Below are 22,802 nucleotides of genomic sequence, written 5' to 3'. Positions count from 1 at the left end.
TGTATAGGGTATTGGTGGATTTATGACGGTTTTTCTCAGGGACTTTTTTTTTTGGTTCTGACGTCCGCCGGATGCGGGATGACTCTGGACGTGGTAAACAGGTCAGTCTAGATTCTTTCGCCTTGTTGAAGGGAGGATAAAAGAGAAGCAACGAATGTGGCTAAAAGCAGTTGCAGTACCAGTAGTAAGCAGTTAACCAGAGCAGTATCCTGGGGATACGGAGTTTGTCCGCTGAAGGAGTGGTTCGTGACAGTATCTCGGAGATGGTGGATCGTAACCTTAGGGAAAGCTAAACTGAAGTCTCTAGCGGGAAGGACTACCGGGATTAGCCAAAAGCCGATATCTTTGAGACGATGGGCCAAGTCCGAAGGAATCTATGCTGGACGTCCGGTGTCCCCCTTCTACATGCCTAAGTCGCTTGAAATTAGAATAGCTGGAGAAATTTCGAGATCCTAGCCGAGGAGTTTGTCCATGAGTTCATCTACCTTTCCGGTGGGCGGTTCCAGAGTGAAAGCAGTAAATTCCGTAGGGTACTTATAAAACTTTAGATTTTATTTCGTTAACATTTTCGAGGAATCATTTACCGAAAATTCTGAACTGTTATGGTGTTTTTTTGTGTAGGAGAACAATCAGTATTTAAGTGTAATTTATAGATATCATAAACCAAGTCTGTGTTTTTAGAAATGTTAAATGCAGTTCTTATTTTTTAAATTTCTTTTTTGAACTGTAGAAATTGAAGGTTATGCTTGAGTGTTTTAAGGTTGCATTTTTGTTTTAATTAATGTATAAATATTTATTCCCATGTTAGCATTTGGAAATGTGTGAAATTATGTTTTTGAAGATTTAGAGGTGCAATAAAAATGAGTTTTAAATGTTGAAAGTTTTCTGTAATTCATTAGATATTTGTCTACTAAATAACCTGGGTAACCGTTACTAAATTTAAATTTTGAGATCACAGCCAAAGGGGTAACGGTACAATTTTTAGTTTAGAAGTAAATGACTTTAAAATCCTTCAACTCTTTTTAAAAGATAGTTGAAGGATAAAATTAATAGATAGTTAAAAAAATAATATACTAATGATCAATTTTTCTACCTTTGTCTCTCAGGGTATTAGGAAAACTTAGAACTAATATACTTACATACTTACAAACAAACACTTACATACACACAAGCATACTTACAAAAGTGCAATTTGTTTTGTTTATTTTACCCATTTTTTGTAAAGTAAAAATACTTTACAAAAAATGTGTTTCGTAAAAAAACATGTCTTAGTAAAAAAAAATTTCTATAAAATTTATGCTTCTTATTACATTTTTATTTAAAAAAAATTCAAAAGCATCAACAATATGCCAATAAATCAACGTTTGCTTAGATTAATGAAAAGCATTTTCTACCTCTATTTATCACTTGGTTATAGTATCTCAAAATCTTTCATTTTTTCTGTTTAGAAGTAAATGATTTTAAAATCCTTTAACTTTTTTAAAGTGTCTCGTTTACTGAAAAAGAGTCTAGTTTTATCCGTAATAACGTTGATTTTAAGCTATTGCTGAAATCTATATCCGATATTGTTTCAGAAAACCGATCAGATATTGAAGAGTGGATTTGAAGTGCAAGATTATGAGAAAGCCTCCAATATCTAGATAGTTTAGAACTCGATTAAATTATAAATTTCTCGTGCTGCAAGGGGAAAAAAGGTAACAAATAGTTTTTTTTTATTTTCCTTTTATCATTGATTTTCCATTAAATGAAGGTACTATAAAAGAAAGAAAAACTGTATTTTTATTAGAGCAAGTACTTAACCTTTTAATTATCAATCGTAAATCAAGTTTCCGTAAATTTTTTTAGTTTTACCGCTTAAACTAGTTTTATTCGATGCTTTCTAACGGAGAAACACAACTCAGTTGAGTTGTTTTTGCTCAAATTTCTAAAAGTATCTTAAAAGATTAAAGAAGAAACTCATATCATAAAAAAGTTAAGTCGCTTTGTGTAAGGAGGTGCTATGATAATTCTAAGCAATATTTTAAAGTTTTATCAAATTTTTTAAATTTTATTGTTTAAAACAAAAACAACTTTAAAAAAAATCCGCTGGTTTACTAGCACCTTTTTTACAGAATCATTGAAGGTAATTTTAACGGTGCTTGGAGTCGATTTTTGCTATTAGGATAATCAGTGTATACTGGGTGTTTTTTAAATACCACCCCTAATGTAAATATTATTTTAAACATCGTAAAATTAATAAAGTTTAAATAATATTTTTATTGATAATCACCAGTTAATATTTAAGCGGCAAAGAAGCAAATTCAAGATCAAAATTAAATGAATAACTAATGATAAAGGAAGTGTCAAAACATCAATACCAGTTTGATTGCCTACGTTGGGTTTTTTCTGATAACATTTCAAATTTTTTTGTTCGTTTCCAACTGCTATCAAACTCATTTTGAAGTTTTCAGTTTCATCTTCTTCTGTTGGGCATGGGCTTTATGTGTTTGCATTTCAATAACGAAAACTTTATTTACAAAATATATAACAGTTTTTCGTCCTCTGTTATAGCAATAAAATTTGAAAATAGTAATTCTCAAAAATAATACTCTCTCAGGGATATTTTTTTTATCAATCCGTTTTGATTTCTAGTCAATCATTGGTGATATAATTCTTAGTGTATTACTGAAGAGGAAATAAACTTATAAAAATATTTCGATTCGAAAACAATACTTTTTCTTTATGCCAAAGGAAAATGACACAGTTGGCTTTAGCTATTCCCAACTTTATTTTCTTATCCAGTTCTTCTTATAACTTTTTATAGATCATGATCTCTTATTAGACACAAGGGAGTCATCAAAAGAGAAGAAGAAGAGGAAAAAAAAATTCCTCTTCTTAACCTGGGATAAGCTCATCGGCCATGAATGGGAGCTAAGAGATTTTTGTCGGACAGCATTTCCAAACTAACCAGCAATCCAGTAAGAGTTATTGTACATGTGGGGGAGAAGCATTATCTGGAATGTCAACAGAGAAGCAGTCGTAAATGGGAAAGGGGGGATCAAATTAAGGTAAATCGCTCGACTGCAGAAGCGAACCCGGATGACAGGATGATACGATTGCGATTAATCGGATCGAAATCTTCTGGCGTTGCAGAGTATGACGGCTATTCCATTTCCAGCATACCGGGATGAGGTTTTAAGGGGGGTGGCGTGGGTGGAGATTCAATCTCCGAGCTTAGGATGGAACCGTTAAGGCGCTTTGACTATGGTGACATTTTGACACGCGCACCATCGAGAAATGAACCACGGGATCAGCCTTTTCCGGGGGATTTAAAAGCTGCGATCACTATCCCTTCTTTTCAATTTCTCCCTCTACTAGCCCTCTGTAAAGTGGGGGAGGTGGGGGCGCTGCACAAAAGACCCCATTACGTGCGCTACACTGACCCCAAATGTCGGGAGGCTAAAATCCGCTCGCTCTTTTATCGTCTGATGATCGACCGCGGTTGCATGCAAGAAACGATTTGTGGAGTGGCAAAACGGCTTTGGTATGGAGCAATAGAAAGAAAAAAAAGAAACTCTTCTTTTTTTTTTTTACAGTGTGAGAAGTTCAACTATTTACCTGCTGTATGTCTATAAAAGTCCGAAAGCCTCTAAATCTATCATCCAATCCAATAGCAAACATAAAGGAGTGAATAGCACTCTCCTCTTTGTGAGGGAAAAAAATTCTTTCTTCGATTTCCTTATTCAAAGGAAGAAAAATTGATATTTTTTGAAATAAGCATTCAAGGCATCCTTTTTTTTTCAGGTCTTTCATTCGTTTAGGATATATTTTGAATTTAAATTTTTCTCTTCTTCTTGGAAATTGCATTCATTTTTATTTAAACTTCCTTTATGATGTTTTTCCGCAATGCTACTGTCTACAGTTGTATTTTAAAGTAATTCTTTTTTCTTAAAAATTGCCTCTTATTCTAGTTAACCTTTTTCTTTTTTTTTAAATACATTATACTATTTTAACAAATTTCTCCGTTGGTTTCCGTTTTGCATTATGCGAATATTCTCACTATTTCATAATATTAATTGTTCAATATACTTTTATCTGTTATCATATAGCAATTGTATAGTATCGTATAATAATTTAGTATAATAATCAGACGTCTACGTTTAAAAGAGTGAAAAAATATAACGAAATAAAGAAACTTACAAATTTATTTTTGTCGAATAATATAATTGTAAGTCGAATCGAATATTCTCGAATAATAAAATCTAAGCTGAGTAGCACAGATTAAAAATTTCTACTCATTTCAAAAATAGTAAAAGAAAATTAAAAAATGTACAGGAAAAAAAAAGAATCAAGCACTGAATAAATTTTTTGATTTGTTGTGATCATTTTCTTGTATTAATATACACTATAGTTTAGCTAACGTATGTTGTAATTATTTCTTTGTATTAATATATCCACTATAATTTAAGTTCAGCTAACGTATGCTGTGAATCATTTTCTTATATTAATATCTTTTACGATTTAAGATCATTACACTGGAAAAAACAATTAGAAATGCTAATATAAATGCTAGGGATACGATTATCCAAAAGTCTGTTCAACTATTGGATTGTGCAGATGACATTGATTTAATAGGACGTAACAAACAGGCTGTCTTATCTTTTATCAGGTTTGAGGCTTCTGCTAAAACATTGGGTTTAGCTATTAATCAGGATAAGTCCAAATTTATGAGTGTCAGTAATCAAAATTTTGAGAAATTTTGGTGGATTTTTTGATGCGGAATTCGTATCGATCAGCCATCGCTGGGATTCGAACCCGGTTCACCTCATTGGGAGGCAAACGCTCTATCCCCTGAAATCTTTCACCCAATCACCTTCTAAACTCCTCCTCTGCTTATGAAGGAAAATTTTTGTGCTCTCTTAAGGAATTTGCTCTTCTTGGATGCTTTTTCACAGATCTTTTTTAAAAATAACTTGGTATTAAAGCGCGAAGCAAAGAAGTCTGAAGAAATTACCGTACTTTTATGATGACGACATTTTTTTGGGGGAAAAAACCATAATTCTGGTTAATAAAACCGAAACAGACAGTATTTAAACCATTAAATTTGGCAATTTTTCCATTCATACGGTAACGGTTAACCGAAAATTCTGGATTTCAAAATCATACTTCTTATTTCCACACATTTAGTAAAAAATACAAAACTGAAAAATAAATCTAACCGAATAAATAGTTTTTATGCTATGATTTAAGGTATTATGATATAATTACCAAATGTTACCAAATTTTATTGGGTTTTATAAAATTATATTCTATTGTTAATTTTATAAGAATCATTACCAAAGTGCTTCTGTAAAAATCACTGATCTCTTTGATGTTCTCAGAAACATGGCCAGAAACATGGAAAATTTCTCCATATTCTGGTAGTTTTGACCATACCTTTTTCTTTGTGTGTATTTTATATTTTGGGCTTTCAAAACTGTACTTTGATTAGCCTTCAACCAATAATAAGTATTTTCTAGATACAATTATAAAATGTAAATTTTAAGAGTGTAAATATTAAATTCAAATAGCTTAAGGTTATTAATTTCATAGAATTTATATATTTTTAACTTAAAAAAGGAACAACAATATTACTTAAACGAATAAAAGTTATTGAAAGGCTTTAGAAATAAAATGAATAAAAATGCCGAAATTTTGACAGAACTATGATGTTTTCAATACTAAAATGTTTGCTTACGTTCGAATTTTTTTTTTTTTTTTTTTTTTTAACAAAGGCAAAACGTGTGTATAGTAAGCTTGATTGGGCCATAGAAGGAAATAACTAATCAAAATTATATTGATTTATCATAAAGTTTTTAAATTTTTGAGAACTTTGATTGAAAACTAGCAAAATATCAGGTTTATGCCAAATACTGCTATTTTAACTCCAACGTGTAAAATCTAATTTCATGTGTTCATAATTGTTGTAATGATTTTTCAGAAGCACTAGATAGCGTTACCTTAAAAATGCAGACTAAATATTAAAAAGTAATGATTAATCGAATATAGCTTCCCATTTGGAGCATGCAATAAGATATTGTTATTTCTGTTTGTTAAACGTCTAATGTCTTCATCTCATCAATCTTAAATCTAATTCTAATACTACCTATAATCTAGATGTAACCTTACCTATATCTTCAATATCACTATTTCGACCCTTTTCTGTGTTCTGAAATTAATATTTAAAAAACTTCCCGGAAGTATATCACTCTACAAGAAAAAACTGCAAATTTATGATTTTTGTTAAGCTTTTTCAAATTTACATGGTTGAAAAATGACCATATGTTAGTTTCGACGGCCTAATGATGACCTAATTTTATAACACAAATAGTTTCTTTTCATAATTTCGTTGTCAATTGCTTTCAAATACACATCCTAAAAATCCTAAATAATTATAATTAAGTGTTAAAACAATAAATGATAAATTTTACGATGATTCATAATAAAAAAATTTTTTTTTAATTTAAGAAGAAATTCTCAACATTTCTAACTTACTTCTGGAGTATTAAGTTGCCTCTTTAGTCAGTCATAACTTGATTTCAGAGATTACCAAATAATAATAATAATGAATAAATAAATAAATGAAGACATTTTTATAATCCTAAGATCTTATTCTTTAATATTTAACAAATAGTAGTAAACAAAAAAGCTAATTTAGCATAAAATCAGCTATTTTAGCGTAGTCAATTGTCTTAAGGGATAAAAAGTATTATAAAATTGTTAGAAATTATTTGCTGCAACGAAGAAATTAGTTTCACATTTATTTCATTCCAGAGTAGCAATCAGAGTTAGTGCGCTTAGGATGCTTAAAACGTATTGATTTTGAATATCATAAGAGGAAATTTCTAAATACTGATTTCACGACTTTAGGCGGACAATCAAACGTCAAAACAATCCAGCAGTGGACTGATCGTTAAGACACGGTTCCCAGAAGATCATCGAAGTCAAGCATCACTGGCTGCGGTCAGTGGGCGGGTGGGTGACCCACTTGGATCAGTCAGCGTAGGGACCGAGGGTTTGCGGTATTGGTCCTCGTGAAACTGTGCTACCGTAAAGTGCTCGACTTCGCGTGCAAGTCGTTGGGCTACCGAAGCGGGGGTGCCATCCCCTCTGTAAAGGATCTAAATTGTGATGGCATGTCTTCGGATCATCCTCAGGGATGTTTCCCAGACCGTCGCCAATAGCCCCTTGTGCAGCTCTAGTGCGACGTAAATGAACGACAACAACAACAAAACGTCAAAACAAAGACTGAAAAGATAGCGGAGAAATGCCCAAGGATAAATGACGCTTATCTGCGATTAATATGCTATTTTCATAACTGTTAACAACATCAATTACTCACGTCTCAGGTGAAGTTTAGCCTACCTTTAGCCAGCACCCTCTATGCTTATTTTGAATGGCACAAAACGTCAATATGGCGAAAAACTACAGTTTCGAGAGAAGAAAAAGCGCTTGTTGTCTAATTTTTTAATATTTAAAAACTTACTCCTATGATGTATTATCTGGGCTCATAAAAATTTACAAACAATAAGAATAAAGCATTGATTTTTATAATTTTCATTTCATTGGAAAAATATTGCCTAATTGGTGAGTTTTAAAAAAGTTAACAACTTTTAAAATATTTAAGTTATTTGTCTGTTCACGGCAAGATTGTATATATAGTTTAAAATCATCGTATTGCTTCAAATGTAAGGCATTTAAACTATGATTTTATTTTATTATTTTCATTGGCGACTGAGCTTCGAAAAACAGTGTTAAGTTCAAACGTTCCGAAGCGAGATTCGAAAGCGGAACTTTCCTGGTATGAGGGGCCAACACCTTTACCTCCAAACATCCGGTCGGCATCTGTTTTACTGCTTTAAATTACTTGTTGCAGCTTTGATACCTCGGCTTTTCTTATTCATTTGTCCGTTCTAAAGTCCAGATAATTCTTCTAATATAGTTTAAAATTATACCTTTGTTCAAGTATATGGCACTTAAATTTTGGCATTTTTATTTCCCACGGTGAAAGAGTAATGTTTAAAAACGAAATTCAATACTTATACTCTGAAATTATTCCACAGACAAGAGCCTTTTGTAAAGTTAATACCATTTCTATGAAATACAACAATGTTGCCATTTTGAAAAACAATATCCTCTTCTATGTTTTGAAAACTCTACATTCAAGTAAATCAAAATCGAAATTTTAATAATAATAATTATCGAACTTCTTTTGAAAGAAAGAAACTTAACATGTTATGGATGGAAAGAGTTTAAAAATTATGTCGGCGGTAGCGGCTAGTCTAAACTGATTAAAATAATTCTTAAGGCACCCGTTGACCTTTTGTTCCTAATCTCATTTATTCAACGCTCCCTATCAACCAGTTCATCTCCTCTTCTTCGAATTAATGTCGATGTTTAAAAGCGGAAAGACAGACCCCATCTGTTCGAGAGGGAATGCTGATGGACCTGGATGACCTTTGCGTGTTACGACAACGACAAAAAACTTTTTACCCTCTTTGTGCAGCGAGACAAGATTTAAATATTCCTTTCCAAAATTAAAGCGCACCCTCTCGAACTCGAACAAAAGAATGGGAGAATAAAAATAAAATAAAAATTGCGGATAGAAGGAGTATCCATCCCGAATAAAAGAGACGAGGATGTGAAATTTAATTCTCGTCTGCTTCGCTATGCAAAGTGAGCCACTCCTCTCCGAAGAAGTATATTCCCTCATCCACAACACCCCCGCTTTATTTTATTCTATTCCACTTTATTTTATTTTATTTTTTACAACCCACTCTTTCCTTTAAGACGGAAAGAGAAAGAGTAAAAGAAAGAATCAAAGAACGGAATCTAATGAAGGATACTGCAGCTTTCGGAATTAGGGCGCATTTGTGCAAAGAGCCCTCTCGTCCCGAATTTAGAAGAGCCACGCCATGGATGTAAATGAAGCTGGGGCTCTCTCTGTGTATGTGCTGGGGCGACCCCTCCCGCTTACCAGCACCACTCAATTCCAGGTACTTAACGAGGTTCGTTCGAGAAAGCGGGGGCAGAGGGGTAAGGAAAGGGGGTTTTAGTAATTGAATGAGTGCGAGTCGAGGCTTTGGGTCCGAGATTATCGATGATGAAATCAACGCCTCTCCTGCTATCCAGTTAACGTAATTAATTTTCGATTGCTCCTGGAACCTCTTCTCACTAGGACGTTTCTCCTCTTGATGGGGGAGCGTCCATAAAAGACGGTCTTATCCATAAACATGACGACGTACTGGTATTTTCTGAGTATGTCCTGCATTAAAGGAAGAAGCTGTTTGTAGATAATGCTGTCTAACTAAAATGAATAATAATAAAAACTTAACTGCTTCTTTATAATTTCGTTAATTATGTTAGTTTGCTTTAATTGTTTAATTTCTAACTGCATTATGTAAAATTAACATACAGAAATTTGTATGCAATTTTGAGTTACAAAATACTCACTTTTGAATACATCACATACTCAAAACGGCTCCGATCCCAACCTATTCAAACTCGCACGTACTCTTTTTTGGTAACGGCTCTCATAATAAAGAGCAAGTACTCAAAATTGAAACTTCCTATAGTCTTTTTGGAAGAAATTATTGTATCAAATATCTTATTTTTGAGACTACTCTCATTTAAGTAAAGAATTACTCAAAATGAATAAATGATACGCAATTTTTTGAGACTGAGCAATTTTCTCAAGAATGAGTGTATGCTGTTTTTAGCATGTCACTATACTCAATAATTAGTACTTGATGTTTTCAAATTCGACTGTACTTGTCGTAGCTATTTTGGCACATTTTTTCTCAATTTCAAATTTTTAAATTTTTTTTTACAGTGAATGGATTGATTATAGAGTTGATAACAAAAAGAGTCGGAATAGGCTAAATATTTAATAATAAATATATAAGGTATTTTAGTTAAGCTGGTAGAATGGTATCGTAAACGTATGACTAAAAAAAATAGTATATGGAAAGGAGAAAGATTACTGGGTTCGTGAAATCCGTGTTTACTCAAAGAGAAAACTCATAAGAAAGATAGTCAAATTTTGATTTTTTTGAGAACTACATAATATACATATATAGATAATCATTTCCTATTTGCTTTTATTTAAATATTTTAAATGTAGGTTGGTTAATTTGGCCCTAGTTAGTGAATTGCTCATATTTTTTTCTTGTCTGACTGCAAGCGATCTTAAATACTCATTAAGTTTAATTTTAATAAGTATTTCGCAATAAATTTAATTTTCATTTTAAGTAAACTGTAATGTAGGAGTTAAAATAATAGCAGTAAATGTGGGAGTTAAGTAACGTAAAATAAATCACAAATTGAGTTCGATTGTTCTCTTTTAATCTAAGAAGCATAGACCATGCATTTTTGTTCTGGCTTCTAATATTTTTAAACTGGGTTCTATATTAACCTTATGACACGTTCCTCCAAAATGTTCAGATTATAGTGCGAATTTGTAGAATACATAGATGTAATCCTAAAAATATGTTGAAAGCATGGAACGTGTTCGCTATGCATCTCCGTAAAAATAAACTTTGACAATCTTTAACAAAACTGAAGTCATTCGAGCCAATAATCTATAACTAAATATTGAAATAAAAAATAAGCATTACTAAAAATTAAAATATAATTGAAGAAGTCACAAACCTAAAATTGAATTTCGGATCGTGATATTGGGGACGCATTGTTAGTAAAAAATCACGAGTAAAAAAAAAAAAGAAATTAAATCAAATCACACTAAAATAAATAATCGTGCATTGTTATTATGCATTAAAATGACTACAGTTAAGATTTCGGGCATTTAAAAATTTATAGTTATTTGGAACATGAAGAAGATTTTAATATTATTATCAGTACTAGTTTAATACCCGTTGTTCTACGAAGGTAAAAATAAATAAATAGTCAATAACGTCGCTGTTATATTTTTTCCTGGATCCTTACACTAGGATAATGAGTAAAAAAATATTAATAACTTAAGTAAGTGCGATAAACTCCCTGAGTAAATCATTTTGATTTAATTGAACTGTAAGCCAACAAACATCGCTGATGATAGCTTTAATAAATAATCGAAAAACAGAATTGTCCGCAGCTTAATTTGTAGCAACGCGCAATCCTAAATCCATAAAAAAATTATTTTTAATGTGACCCTGTGATATGGATTAATGAAAATTTTTAAAGGATTTCAGTACCGGGGGCTAAAATTTTCCCTTGCACCCGCTATTCAAACTTCAGAACTCTGGCACACAAACAGATAGACACACTCTACCTAAATTATTATTAATTGTACTCCGATTTTATAATGCCATAATTTGAAAGGAAATAATCAAAACTTTTTTTCTCTTACCAGTTAATTAATAAATTTATTTTTTAGCTTATTACTTTGAATTTCCCTTTATGTTTCTTAATGATAGAATTATTTTTAGAGAAAAAATTAACTTTTCGATTAAATTAAGCTTTTTTTGGTTTAACATATTAGTTTATTTATTATATGCATTGAAGATTAGCTATTAAATATTTGCTGTTTTGGTTGGGGTTAATAATTTCTTTTAATGCGATGTTAATTTTTCTTTTACGAAAACCACTGCAACAGTACAGGATGTTCATTTATCATCACTGCAATTCAGAACTAAGCAATATGCTTTCAAATTATTTAAATTTTAATCAATATTTTATATTTAGTCTATAAAAGAAATAATATCTAAATAAAGGAGCAATAATGCATGATTATTTTGTGTCCAAAGCTATTGTTAAATAGAAATAAATAATCGTTACATTGAACCAATTTCGTGAACTTTATTCAGGAAATTCACGAATTAAGACACTACACTTATTTTGAGAAATATGTCTATATTAAATTTTAACAAAGAGTAGCATAAATCAATTTAAGAAAAAAATAAAATATTCTTATAAAGTACTTCTTTTCCAACTAATTTCAAGAAGAAAAAAAACATAATTGCAGTCAAGTAAACTAGTTTCAGATACAAAGAAAATAAGCTTGAAATTTTTAAAGAATATGGAAGGTTTAAGCGAAATCAATGTCTTTAATCCATATTTCCCAAATGCAAATGTGTTCTATTTATGAATTACCCTAACACTTACTCTTTAAAAAAGCATTGCGTGTTGATTAACGACCCAAATGTGAATATTTATATTCCTAATAAATTGTGGTTGACAGAACTTTGTTTTTGCAAAATAAATCTTAAGAAAGACATTCCTGTGCTACCCCTCTTTTCTTCGTTGAGGAAGGGAATTTTTATTTTTTAATTTTTTTTTAATTTCTTTTTTTAAGAACGCTATGCAGGAATGGGTTAAAGATTTCGAAATCACATCAGAGACAAAGACGTCGCAGCCCGCGTAACGATAGTATCAGAAGCTGTACGGAAGTAGCGTGTGGTTTCTGTAGAAGTGTTTTCTCTGCTACAGCTCGCAGATCGCAGTGAAAACATTACAGGATGGAGGCTTGGGCTTTTACAGATTTTAAGAAAAAATGAACTAAAAATTGCTGAAAACGTGCTATTTTAGAACGTACAATAAACGCTTTATAATAAAGTTCAATAAAAGTTTAGACATAGTATAATACAAAAAAATTACAAAAATATATATTTTTTACATTATTTCATTATAATATAATTTTTTAAATATTTTTTTTAATATTGTTTCTCGTGAATCATTCAATATATTTTTCTTCCTTCTTATATTGCTCAATACAAAAATTTCTGTATAAAAATAATGAATAGTTATTGAAACAGTTTATTGAATAAAATTACCTTTGAATAAAATGTGATTATTAATCATTCGTAAATAATTGCAAGTTCGTGTAAATAGATGTAGATATCATGAAACCAACACGAAATTTAAAAATTACATTATGGAAACCAAAATTTTGATCACTCTCATGGTTATACGATTTTTTCCACAATTTTGAAATAGAAATTATTTTAGTTATTTCGAAATTTATTTGTTTTAAAGAAATCCATTTTATGCCAAGAATTGTAATTTAGTGAACAGAAATAATTAGTTACATTGTTAGAAAATCATTTATCGGTCCTTGCGTACGCTATTACGTATATTGCACTATTTCATTCGTAAAATAGATTACTACAAATTTTTGTCACGAATCTATATCTGAATAAATTTATTTTTATGCGTTGTCGCAAATAAATGTGAAACAGTTGGAAAACACTGAATTTCAAGATTATTCATTAAAAGTTGTGATAGTTGAAAAAAAAATCTTTTTGTCTTTGATGTAAAAAAAAAAAAGTGTATTTTTAATTTAAACGAAATATTTTCCATTTAACGGACGAAAACGAAGTGAACCTTCAAAGTTCATAAAACTAACTACTTAGGGTTCAATTAACTATAATTTAAAATATATATTATTATTTATTAAAAGAGCTATTAAAAAAATCCATACTTTTTTTTAGAAATAAAAAGCAATAGCAAACAGAAATAAGAATAAAACTTTGCAAGCAATTTTTTTAATCTTATCATACCTGGTAATTTGAATGTGTTGAGTTATCTGTAAATATGTTTCTCCACCATTCTAGGATGTTAGCAGCAAAAGCGTTATAAGTAATTTTACTTGACAATTCAATTTTCAAACTTTTGGATAATTATTTTAAATGTACTATGTTTTATGAATTTACATTATAAAACAATATTTTGTTTATCTAGATTCTGAATTGCATGCTAAGAATTTAGTTCTTTCAATATTCTATCCTGTCGTTTGGTTCTGAAGTCAATTCGATGCCTTTTTAAAAATTGCACATTGAAAAAATTTATCATATCCGCTCTTTTTAAGATATTTTAATTTTTATTTTTGCGTGTGTCTTAAGAAAAAGCCACGGAAAATTATTTTCCTCATTAAATTTTTTTTCCGGATACGATGAAATTAATTGAAATTGTATTTATTATTTTTTCGATTGTATTTTTATCGTCCCTTATTATTGTAGAAACTAATAGTATCCTTCTTTTTATTTTCTTTGAAGTAAAAAGACTCATTTTTGAAAATTTTTCTAAAATTATTTTTTTAATTCTGTTTCTCGAGTTCCTATACTTCTTTTATTATGAAAATTTTAAAAATATGAGTTTTGTAAAGAGTATTTAAGGTACACTATGTAAAGACTACTCAGTCAAAATAAAATTTACGTAACACTTTTGACAATTCAGCAATCTTTGAACTATATTTCGTTAAATGTGAGCATCATTTTCTTAAAAAACGACGTGATTTGTGACGAAATTCAAATTCTCAAATATATTGACAAAAATGCTTCCTCAACTAGAAACCTCATCGTAGTGCATTGTGGGAGATTATTAACCAGAATGGCGAGGCCAGAATGAGGAATATACAATCGAAAATGAAGAGCAGGACAAGCCGACCTGATGTATAGTGATTAAGGAATTGGCCTCAAGCCAAGAAGATCACGGGTTCGATTCCCACTTCGGGCATGGGTGCAATTTATCTGCCATCTCTGGTGTCGTTTAGGTGACATTAAATCTTCTGCATTGTGTCCAGGCTAAAGTGATTGTTCGAAAAGTTCTATACCTTAAGTAACCCAAATTTTCCTTTTTTCTTTAAAAAAAAAAAAAAATAGAATGTCGAAATATTCTTTTAATTCTGACGAAATTCGTTTCCTCGAAGAAGTGACGACAATTATTTCGTCACTTTAACAAAAATTTTGCCTGTAGCATATACCAGGAAACGGTTTTGTCAAAAACGAAGAAAGTTTCCTGAAATTTGAGTATCTATTTTTTACAGTGTATAAATATAAATATTAATTATTATTAATAATTAAGACTTCTGGGAAATGTTTTCCCCCCTTTTTTTCAGAGGAATTGCCCAAAGACAATATTAAAAGAAGTTAGGTAAAATAAACTGGTTTGAACTGGCTGTCGAAACCTAATTAACGAAACAATATAGTCGGGAAATAAATATATTCGGGAAACAAAAAAATATCGAACGAAATTTCTTTTAAACAAGTATTACTAGATAAAAGAATGATGGATAATTTAGATTTTTTTTAACTATAATGGAGTATAGAAAAGCTATAAATGTTTATTTTCTTTACAATCCTAAAAATGAAAAAAATAAAAAATAAAATACAATACTATCTAATTTTATATAGAACCTTTATTGCAACACAAGTTTATTATTATCCAAGAAACTTTTTTATTATTATACTTATTAGAAACTTAGTACCAAAACCTACTCATATTCACATCGTTGTAACTCATTCATAACATTTGAAAATAACAATTAAATCTTAACCAATCTCTCTTTTAAGGCACAGTTTCACAATGCGAAAAGTAATCTGCTTTTCAATGATTCGAAAACTGATTTAGAACCCTATTTTTTACTTTATTTTCACTCTTGCAAAGTTTGCTTTTATTTCCTATAAAATAAGATTTTGTAGCAAATATATTTAATGTATTTATTTGAATTATATTTATAATATAATTCAAATTTTGTTAGAGACATTAAAATTGTTGAACATTGTTGTTAAAACATTTAAAAAATAAGTTAATTTTTTCAAAAATTCATTTTATTTTACTTTATTATTTTATGTAATAAGTTGCTTTCAGTATAAATGGTACAAATGAAAAGAGACGTACTTTTCTTGTAATGAATGTTGGAAGTTTTTAATTCTAATTGACAATTTTCAATAAAGAAAATAAAGTTATAATCCTAATTTATCATTTCACTAAATATTTAATTTCAGTAATTAATTATAATAATGATAATAATTATTTCGTAATTATTTTATTAATCTTTAGGCAAATTTCAGTACAGTCGTTGAATGTAGAAAAAAAAAAAAAACAGAAAAATTTTTACTATTAAAATAAAGACGAAATGTACAAAATTTATTTCATATATTTCTGTACAAAATTACAGCATTTTAACTAACCAATTATCAACTAATAATTGGCAATAAAGAAAATAAAGTCTTAATCTTAATTTACCATTTGATATAATTTTTATTTTCTATAAATGCAAATTGCATGTGAAATAAAAATATTAATAGTAATTTTTCCATGGACAATTAATTATTATCGAAATTTTAGATTTATTTCATCTATTATATTACAGATGTAATAAATCTAAAAATATAAGAAATCTTTAAAATATATGAAATAAATTTTGATATATATTCATCTATTATGAATTTTAAAAGAATCATATAGTTTTGTACGCAATCACATCATTTTCAAGCGATAACTTCACAAATCATATAACTTCAACTCGCAACCATTTATAAATTTATAAAAATGTACAGCAGTAGTTATTTGAAAAAAACAACAACATATAAACTAAGGTAATAATTGAAGTAAACTAAGATAATAATTATTTAAATGCTCATTGAAATAATTTGGAAGTTGGAGAATTTTTCACCTTACATTAGTGTTGTGCTATTCATGAGAATTATGAATGTTAAATCATAAAAGTAAAAAAAATTGCTCTGAAGTCGACACCAAATTCAATGGCTACTACCACTTCTAGTTTACTTAGTTACGGCTACAAAAAAGTAGAAGCAAATTGAACTGGAAATAAACTTACTGAATTATTGATTTCTAATTTTTAAGAAAACAAAGTACAAGTACTCCGGGAGTAAACGTTTAAATGACATTTTTTTGATTTTCCATTTTTATTTTACTTTAATCTATCTCAAAAGAAATTTAAAATGGTGCAATTTCCACTTTTTAATAAAAAAATTGCATTATCTATTTTTTTTTAACGAGTCTTTAATTTTTTAATACTTTATTATTGAATGATACATGAATAAATTCGCAAACAAACACATGCTGCAATTTGGGTGATGTTAATTTTTTTTAATTCAAACAACTATGTGAAACTTAATAATATTATTTAATAGAAAGGCATTTTTAAATAAAGTGGACGTCTGGGAAGATACAGAAATAATTTTAAGCTCAATCATACTCTAATACAAACATTTTTATATCAACTAAGGCAGGAATCTTATTAACAAGCTGGAAACGAAAAATAGACATTTAAAAAAAATCAAAATATGTTTCTTGTTATATGTACATAAATTGAATATTTAAAAAATGAAAATAAACGGAAAACGTATTTTACTTAATAGTTTTAAGAGACCGATTATTGATTACATTTATTCTACATGTTCTTCATAATTTTTTGAGATTAATTAAAATGAAAATCATTCAGATGCGTTTTCTTTATCTGATTTTCGAGATAATTTAATTAGATAAACGCTAAAGCTTAATACACATTAAAACATAAAATAATTTCAAAAACTAAGTGCACTTAAAATTGCATGATTATCTGCGAAATAAATTTTTAAAATATCTCACTTTTATGCGATTTTTCTGAAATATATTAAATAAAAGCAATAATTATAAATTTTACATTTGTATTGTATTTATTGAAAATTTATGATTAATCTCCAAAACAAGAACAAAGTACACAATTTCATGCTTGTATATTAATCTAAAATCTAAATCAAACGTAAGGTCAAAACTTCGAGAATGTTGTAAAATTTATCATGTTTCTGGCTCTATGGGAATACTAAAAAGCTCGGTACCTTTTAACTAAGCTCCTTAGTAGTGATTTTGGTAAAATAAACAATAAAATATAATTTTATAATATGTAATAAAATTTCGAAAATGCTGTGAAATTTGTTATTATTAACGTGATACCTTAGCATGGCATAAAAACCATTTATTCGATTAAATTTACTTTAGAGTTAAGTATTTTTTACGAAATGTACGGTAATAAAGGTTGTAATTTTGGAAACCAGAATTTTTGGTAAACCGGATGAACGGGAAAATATGAACGGAAAAATTATCAAATGCATGCATTAATTGGTTTTATGAACCCAATTTTTTATTTCTTTATTTACTTTATTTTTTTTTATATCGGAAATGTCATTACATTACAGTACAGAAATTTTACCAGAATTTTTTTTCTCCGTGTATCTATTTAAGTATTTCTACATTTGAATTTAACAACAATCAAATTTTTCACAGATTTAGTTTATTTCCAATGGTTCTAATGGTTTTTCCAATGGAATTCAAATCTAATTAGCACTCAGCGAATTATCTCTAAATATTTTTTTTTCGAAACACGGATCTATAATTCGTAAACTTCATGACGCACACCGTAATTTAAATTTTTTTTTGTACAATAAATGTGGCAAAAACAAATTTTTTTCGCTCTTATATTCCATTTAGCCTTTTCTGACAACAAATAAAATTTTCTTTTGCTTCTCGCTTTGTAATGAGGCAGGAGACTAAGATTCGTGAACTATGAATTTTATAAATTTAATTTAAATCATTATTCACGTATCTAATAGAACAGTATTACATTGTTTCCTAGATGATGATCAAAGAATTCGCGTTTAAAATGAGAAACATTCATTTCGCACTAAAATATAGTGTTCCTTTTTTTTTTTTTATTTTTTTTTTAGAAAAGTTGATGAAACTGATAATTTTTTTCAATCTATTTTTATTTTTGGCGCAAATTATATTTTAATATTACGAATTTTCGATCAAAAAATATGTTTATGAAAAGAAAATACCAGTGACTATAGAAGGAATATGCATTATGACTATGGAAAGAATATATATATTCAATCCATTTTTATTTTTGGTGCTAATTATATTTTAATACTACGAATTTTCAATAAAAAAATATGCTTATGAAAAGAAAATCACAGTGACAATGACAATGGAAGGAATATGCATAATTACTATGGAAAGAATATGGCTGTGACTTTTCATACTACAGTGCAAATAATTAGATGCCCTAACTACTCGTATATGTAGTTCGATAATGTTAAATAATTTTAGCGATGATGATAAACAAAAATTACTTCCGATTTTGAAATTATTCAATTTTGAAATAGTTAATTCAATTTTGAAATAGTAAACATCAATTTTGCTAAAGGAAAAGAAAAATTTACATTTTATTGTAGAAATCGCAGTCGACCAGTAAAATAGTTGATACAAGCATCTAGCATTTTTCTTTCAAAGTGAAATGTTTATTACTATGTTAATTTATTTTTTGCATTAACTTATTTTTTATTGTGAGTTTTAAAGGTGTTGCTTATGAGTTCTAATACTATAAATATTCCTTTGTCTGTGAAATGAAAATGACTATGATTACGACAAAGAAAGATATTTCGATGACTTTCTTATAAAGGCAAATAATTATCAAGTTTTGCATTTTAACTTAAAACTTTCAATAAGATATTGTGGTTTTTAAGACCAAAAATATTCCCATGCCCCATGAAACATTTCTATACATTTCCATGACTTTTCTACAAGTGCAAAGAATAATTAACTTTTATATTTAACTGAAACTTGAGTCAAATGAAAACATTTAATATGATAGTGGGACTTAAAAAACTAAAAATATCTCTATGTTTATGAGAGGAAAAGGACTAATATCATGACAGAAATATTTCTATGACTTTCCTTTAAATGCAAATAATTATCAGCTTTCATATTTAATTGAAACTACAATCTAAACAAAACCATTAATAAGATATTGTGACTTTTAAAACTGAAAATATCCCTATGTTTATGAAAGGAATATGACTAAGACTAGAATCGACTATGAAAAGAATATTTTTAAACTAAGTGCAAATAATTTTCAGCCTTTATCTTATTTCAGTGCAACATTAGTCTAATTTGATACTAAATATACAGTGTCTTAGGATATTTTTTCACAGTCATCATTGGGTAATTCAACAGAGTTAATTTTAAGAAATCTATAAATAAAGGACTTAAAAGTCATAAAGGATGTCAATATCATCCATAGAAGAACATTGTGCTGGACTACTAACTCTTTTGAAACAAAAAATATTCCTACGTCTATGAAAGGAAAATGACAAAGATAATTTCTATAACTGCAAATAATTATCAGCCTTTATATTTAACTGAAACTGCAGTTTAATTTTTACATTCTAGTAAGATACTTTGGCGTTTAAAACTAAAAATTTTCTTACTACGTATTATGAAAGGAAAATAATCTACGACCGACTACGAAAATAATATTTTCAAACTAAATGCAAATAATTACCAATCTTTATATTTCAGTGGAGTATTAGTCAAATTTGGTACTAAATATACATTGATTTAGGATATTTTTTCATTGGGTAATTCAACAGTGTTAATTTTAAGCAATTTATAAATAAAGGATTCAAAAGTCTCAATCAATCTCACAAAGTCAAATAATCTCACCATCATCCGTAGAAGATTGTGGTGGACTACTAACTCCTATGTCTAAGAAAGAAAAATGATTAAGATTACGACCGACTACGAAAAGAATATTTTCAAACGAAGTGTAAATAATTATCAGTCTTTATATTTTAGTGCAAAATTAGTCTAACCAGATACTAAATATATATGAACTAAAGATATTATTTCACAGATTGATTCAACAGCGTTTATTTCAAGCAAATTGTAAATAAAGAATTTAAAAGTCGCAAATAATCTCCCCATCATCCGTAGAAGAAGATTGTGCTGGACAACTAACTCTTTTAAAATTAAAATTATTCCTATGTCTAAGAAAGGAAAATGATTAAGATTATGACAGACTATGAAAAAAATATTTTCAAACTGAGAGCAAACGATTATCAGTCTTCATATTTCAGTGTAAAATTAGTCTAATCAGAAACTAATTATACATGGACTTAGGATATTACTTCGCAGGTTAATTCAATACCGTTAATTTCAAGCAAATTATAAATAAGGGATTTAAAAGTCACAAATAATCTCACCATCATCCGTAGAAGAAGATTGAGCTGGACTGGATGTCTGAGGCCGGACACTTTGTATGTGGGTGCTCGCCTCGGATTCGGACATCTCCCCTTCTGATTTTCCTTGCAAAAGAAGTCAACAGGTTCTCCTCTGATAAGAGACCTCTCCGTCTGCTCGGTTGAGATCAAAAAGGAAACAACCCCGGTATGTGTCCGGAGTGCGATCTTATTGGATGACGCCATTCGCCTAGATGTCATGTCAGTTATAGACGAAAGAGGGAGGGTGGAAAAGGGCATGACAGAAGGCTTTTAAACACGCCCCGCGATCACGGCTCCCGATCTTCTAGCAATGGGACTTTTCATTGGAGGGCGGTTGACCCCGCCCTCACTGGCTCCTCATTGGCCTCGAATGAGATCTCATCATCTGTGACGAGTCACACAGAGAGCGCGCCCTCCTTTTTCATTCCTTTTTGTTTCCGGAAAGGATGCGTTTTTGGTGGTATTGATTGTTAGCCTTGGTTTCGATTTTGGAGGATGAATCGAGTGAGTGAGAGTTAAATTTCAAAGAAACTCATTTTCACGGAGAGAGGATTAGTTTCGAACGTTACTCTCTTCTTATTTAATTCTCATTAAGACTTTTTTTTTTCAATTCATATTTTATTATATTCCCGGCGTTGAACAACCGACTCAATTCTGAATTTACGACTATCATTGTTCAACTCCGTAACCACGTTATTTTGAACGAAATCCAGAAGACAAGGGAATTCTTGTGCCAAGAATCGAATAAACTGGTCTTCGCGGCGGATTTTTTTTTTTTTTTTTTTTTTTTTTTTTTTTTTATAAAACTAACCCGCATTTGCATGACATTTTGAACTCCCACGATTAGCTCGACTGCAAGAGAACTCTAACTCTTGATTCGTCGACCATTGGGGATATTTTACACCAGCACTGTGATCCATACTAGTTGGGAGCAGAATTCGTGTCAAACAGCTACCGCTGGGAAGCGAACCCGTGTCACCTCATTTGGAGGTGAAAGCCAAGAGTTGGGACGAACTGATCTTCGTGGAGGGTTTTATTTAGTTTTTTTTTAATGGAATTAAACCGCATTCGCATGACATAGAGAGGAAAATCACGAAAACTCCCACGGTTAGCTCGACTGCAAGGGAACTCTAACCCATGATTCATCTACCATTGGGGATATTTTACATCAGCACTGTGATCCGTGCTAGTCGGGAGTAGAATTCGTATCAGACAGTTACCACTGGGATGCGAACCTGAGTCAACTAATTGGGAGGCGAACGCTCTATCACCTAATCCATCGCTGCTACAGATTTCCTGATAGTGGAATCAGAGGTTTATTAAAAGCAAACCTTCAGTCACAGATGCGATCACATTAAACGGCTGGCACTGTAATTGTAGTACTATCAAGCACTCAATGGCGGGGAAGAGAAAAAAACATTGATAGTAAAGATTTCAATTTGCAAAAGCAAAAACTAAGCAAAAATTTAAAAAAACAACAACATAGATTTAGAAATAATCGTATTTAAAATATCAATATCTTTAAAACGATGTGGAAATTGCAGAGTCGGAAGTAAGGAAACTAACTGCAATAACTGCCGAGAAAACTATTAGAAAATGACGTTGATTTGCGACGGCATAGACAAGAATTGGGACGGCATCACAATAAAATTGTATTCAAAACAGTGGACTTTGGATGACAATGTAAAAAATCCTAAAAAGGTAATATAACTGTCAATAAAACGATCAAAATTATTAACATTGAATTAACAACAGAATGATGAGCATCAAAAAGTGATTGCTCAAATTCAAATTTCGGATGTCGCAATATTATCGTATTAAAAACACCAAGTTTAAAAAAATTATATGGAGATTATAAAATTGTATCGCCAAAACTACTATCAATAACTATTGAAAAAATATAAGAAAAGAGATCAAGATTAACGATGAAGTCGTCGATTATCAAGAGTGTCAAGAAGTGATGAACTAATTCAAAATTCACGTATGGTATTAAAAATATCAAAA

At 29.8% G+C, this 22,802-nt stretch overlaps 1 protein-coding gene across 2 annotated transcripts in view; it reads right to left on the bottom strand.

Moving 5' to 3' along the window:
- The window catches only part of LOC107443149 (photoreceptor-specific nuclear receptor), a 61,001-nt gene extending 40,008 nt beyond the window's left edge, over window positions 1–20,993 (bottom strand). For both annotated transcript variants that reach the window (XM_016056922.4, XM_016056932.4), the window contains exon 1: window positions 20,781–20,993. In XM_016056922.4, the coding sequence (XP_015912408.1) occupies window positions 20,781–20,865 (85 nt within the window). In that variant the 5' untranslated portion in view covers window positions 20,866–20,993. The remainder of the gene's footprint in view (window positions 1–20,780) is intronic.
- Between the last annotated feature and the right edge of the window lie 1,809 nt (window positions 20,994–22,802).

Source organism: Parasteatoda tepidariorum, chromosome 7 (assembly GCF_982258835.1).
Source record: "Parasteatoda tepidariorum strain Cologne lab strain chromosome 7, Ptep-v5.0, whole genome shotgun sequence".
Lineage (NCBI taxonomy): Eukaryota > Metazoa > Arthropoda > Arachnida > Araneae > Theridiidae > Parasteatoda > Parasteatoda tepidariorum.
The sequence above is the reverse complement of the archived record's forward strand: the minus strand, read 5'-3'. Positions and strand labels throughout refer to the sequence as shown.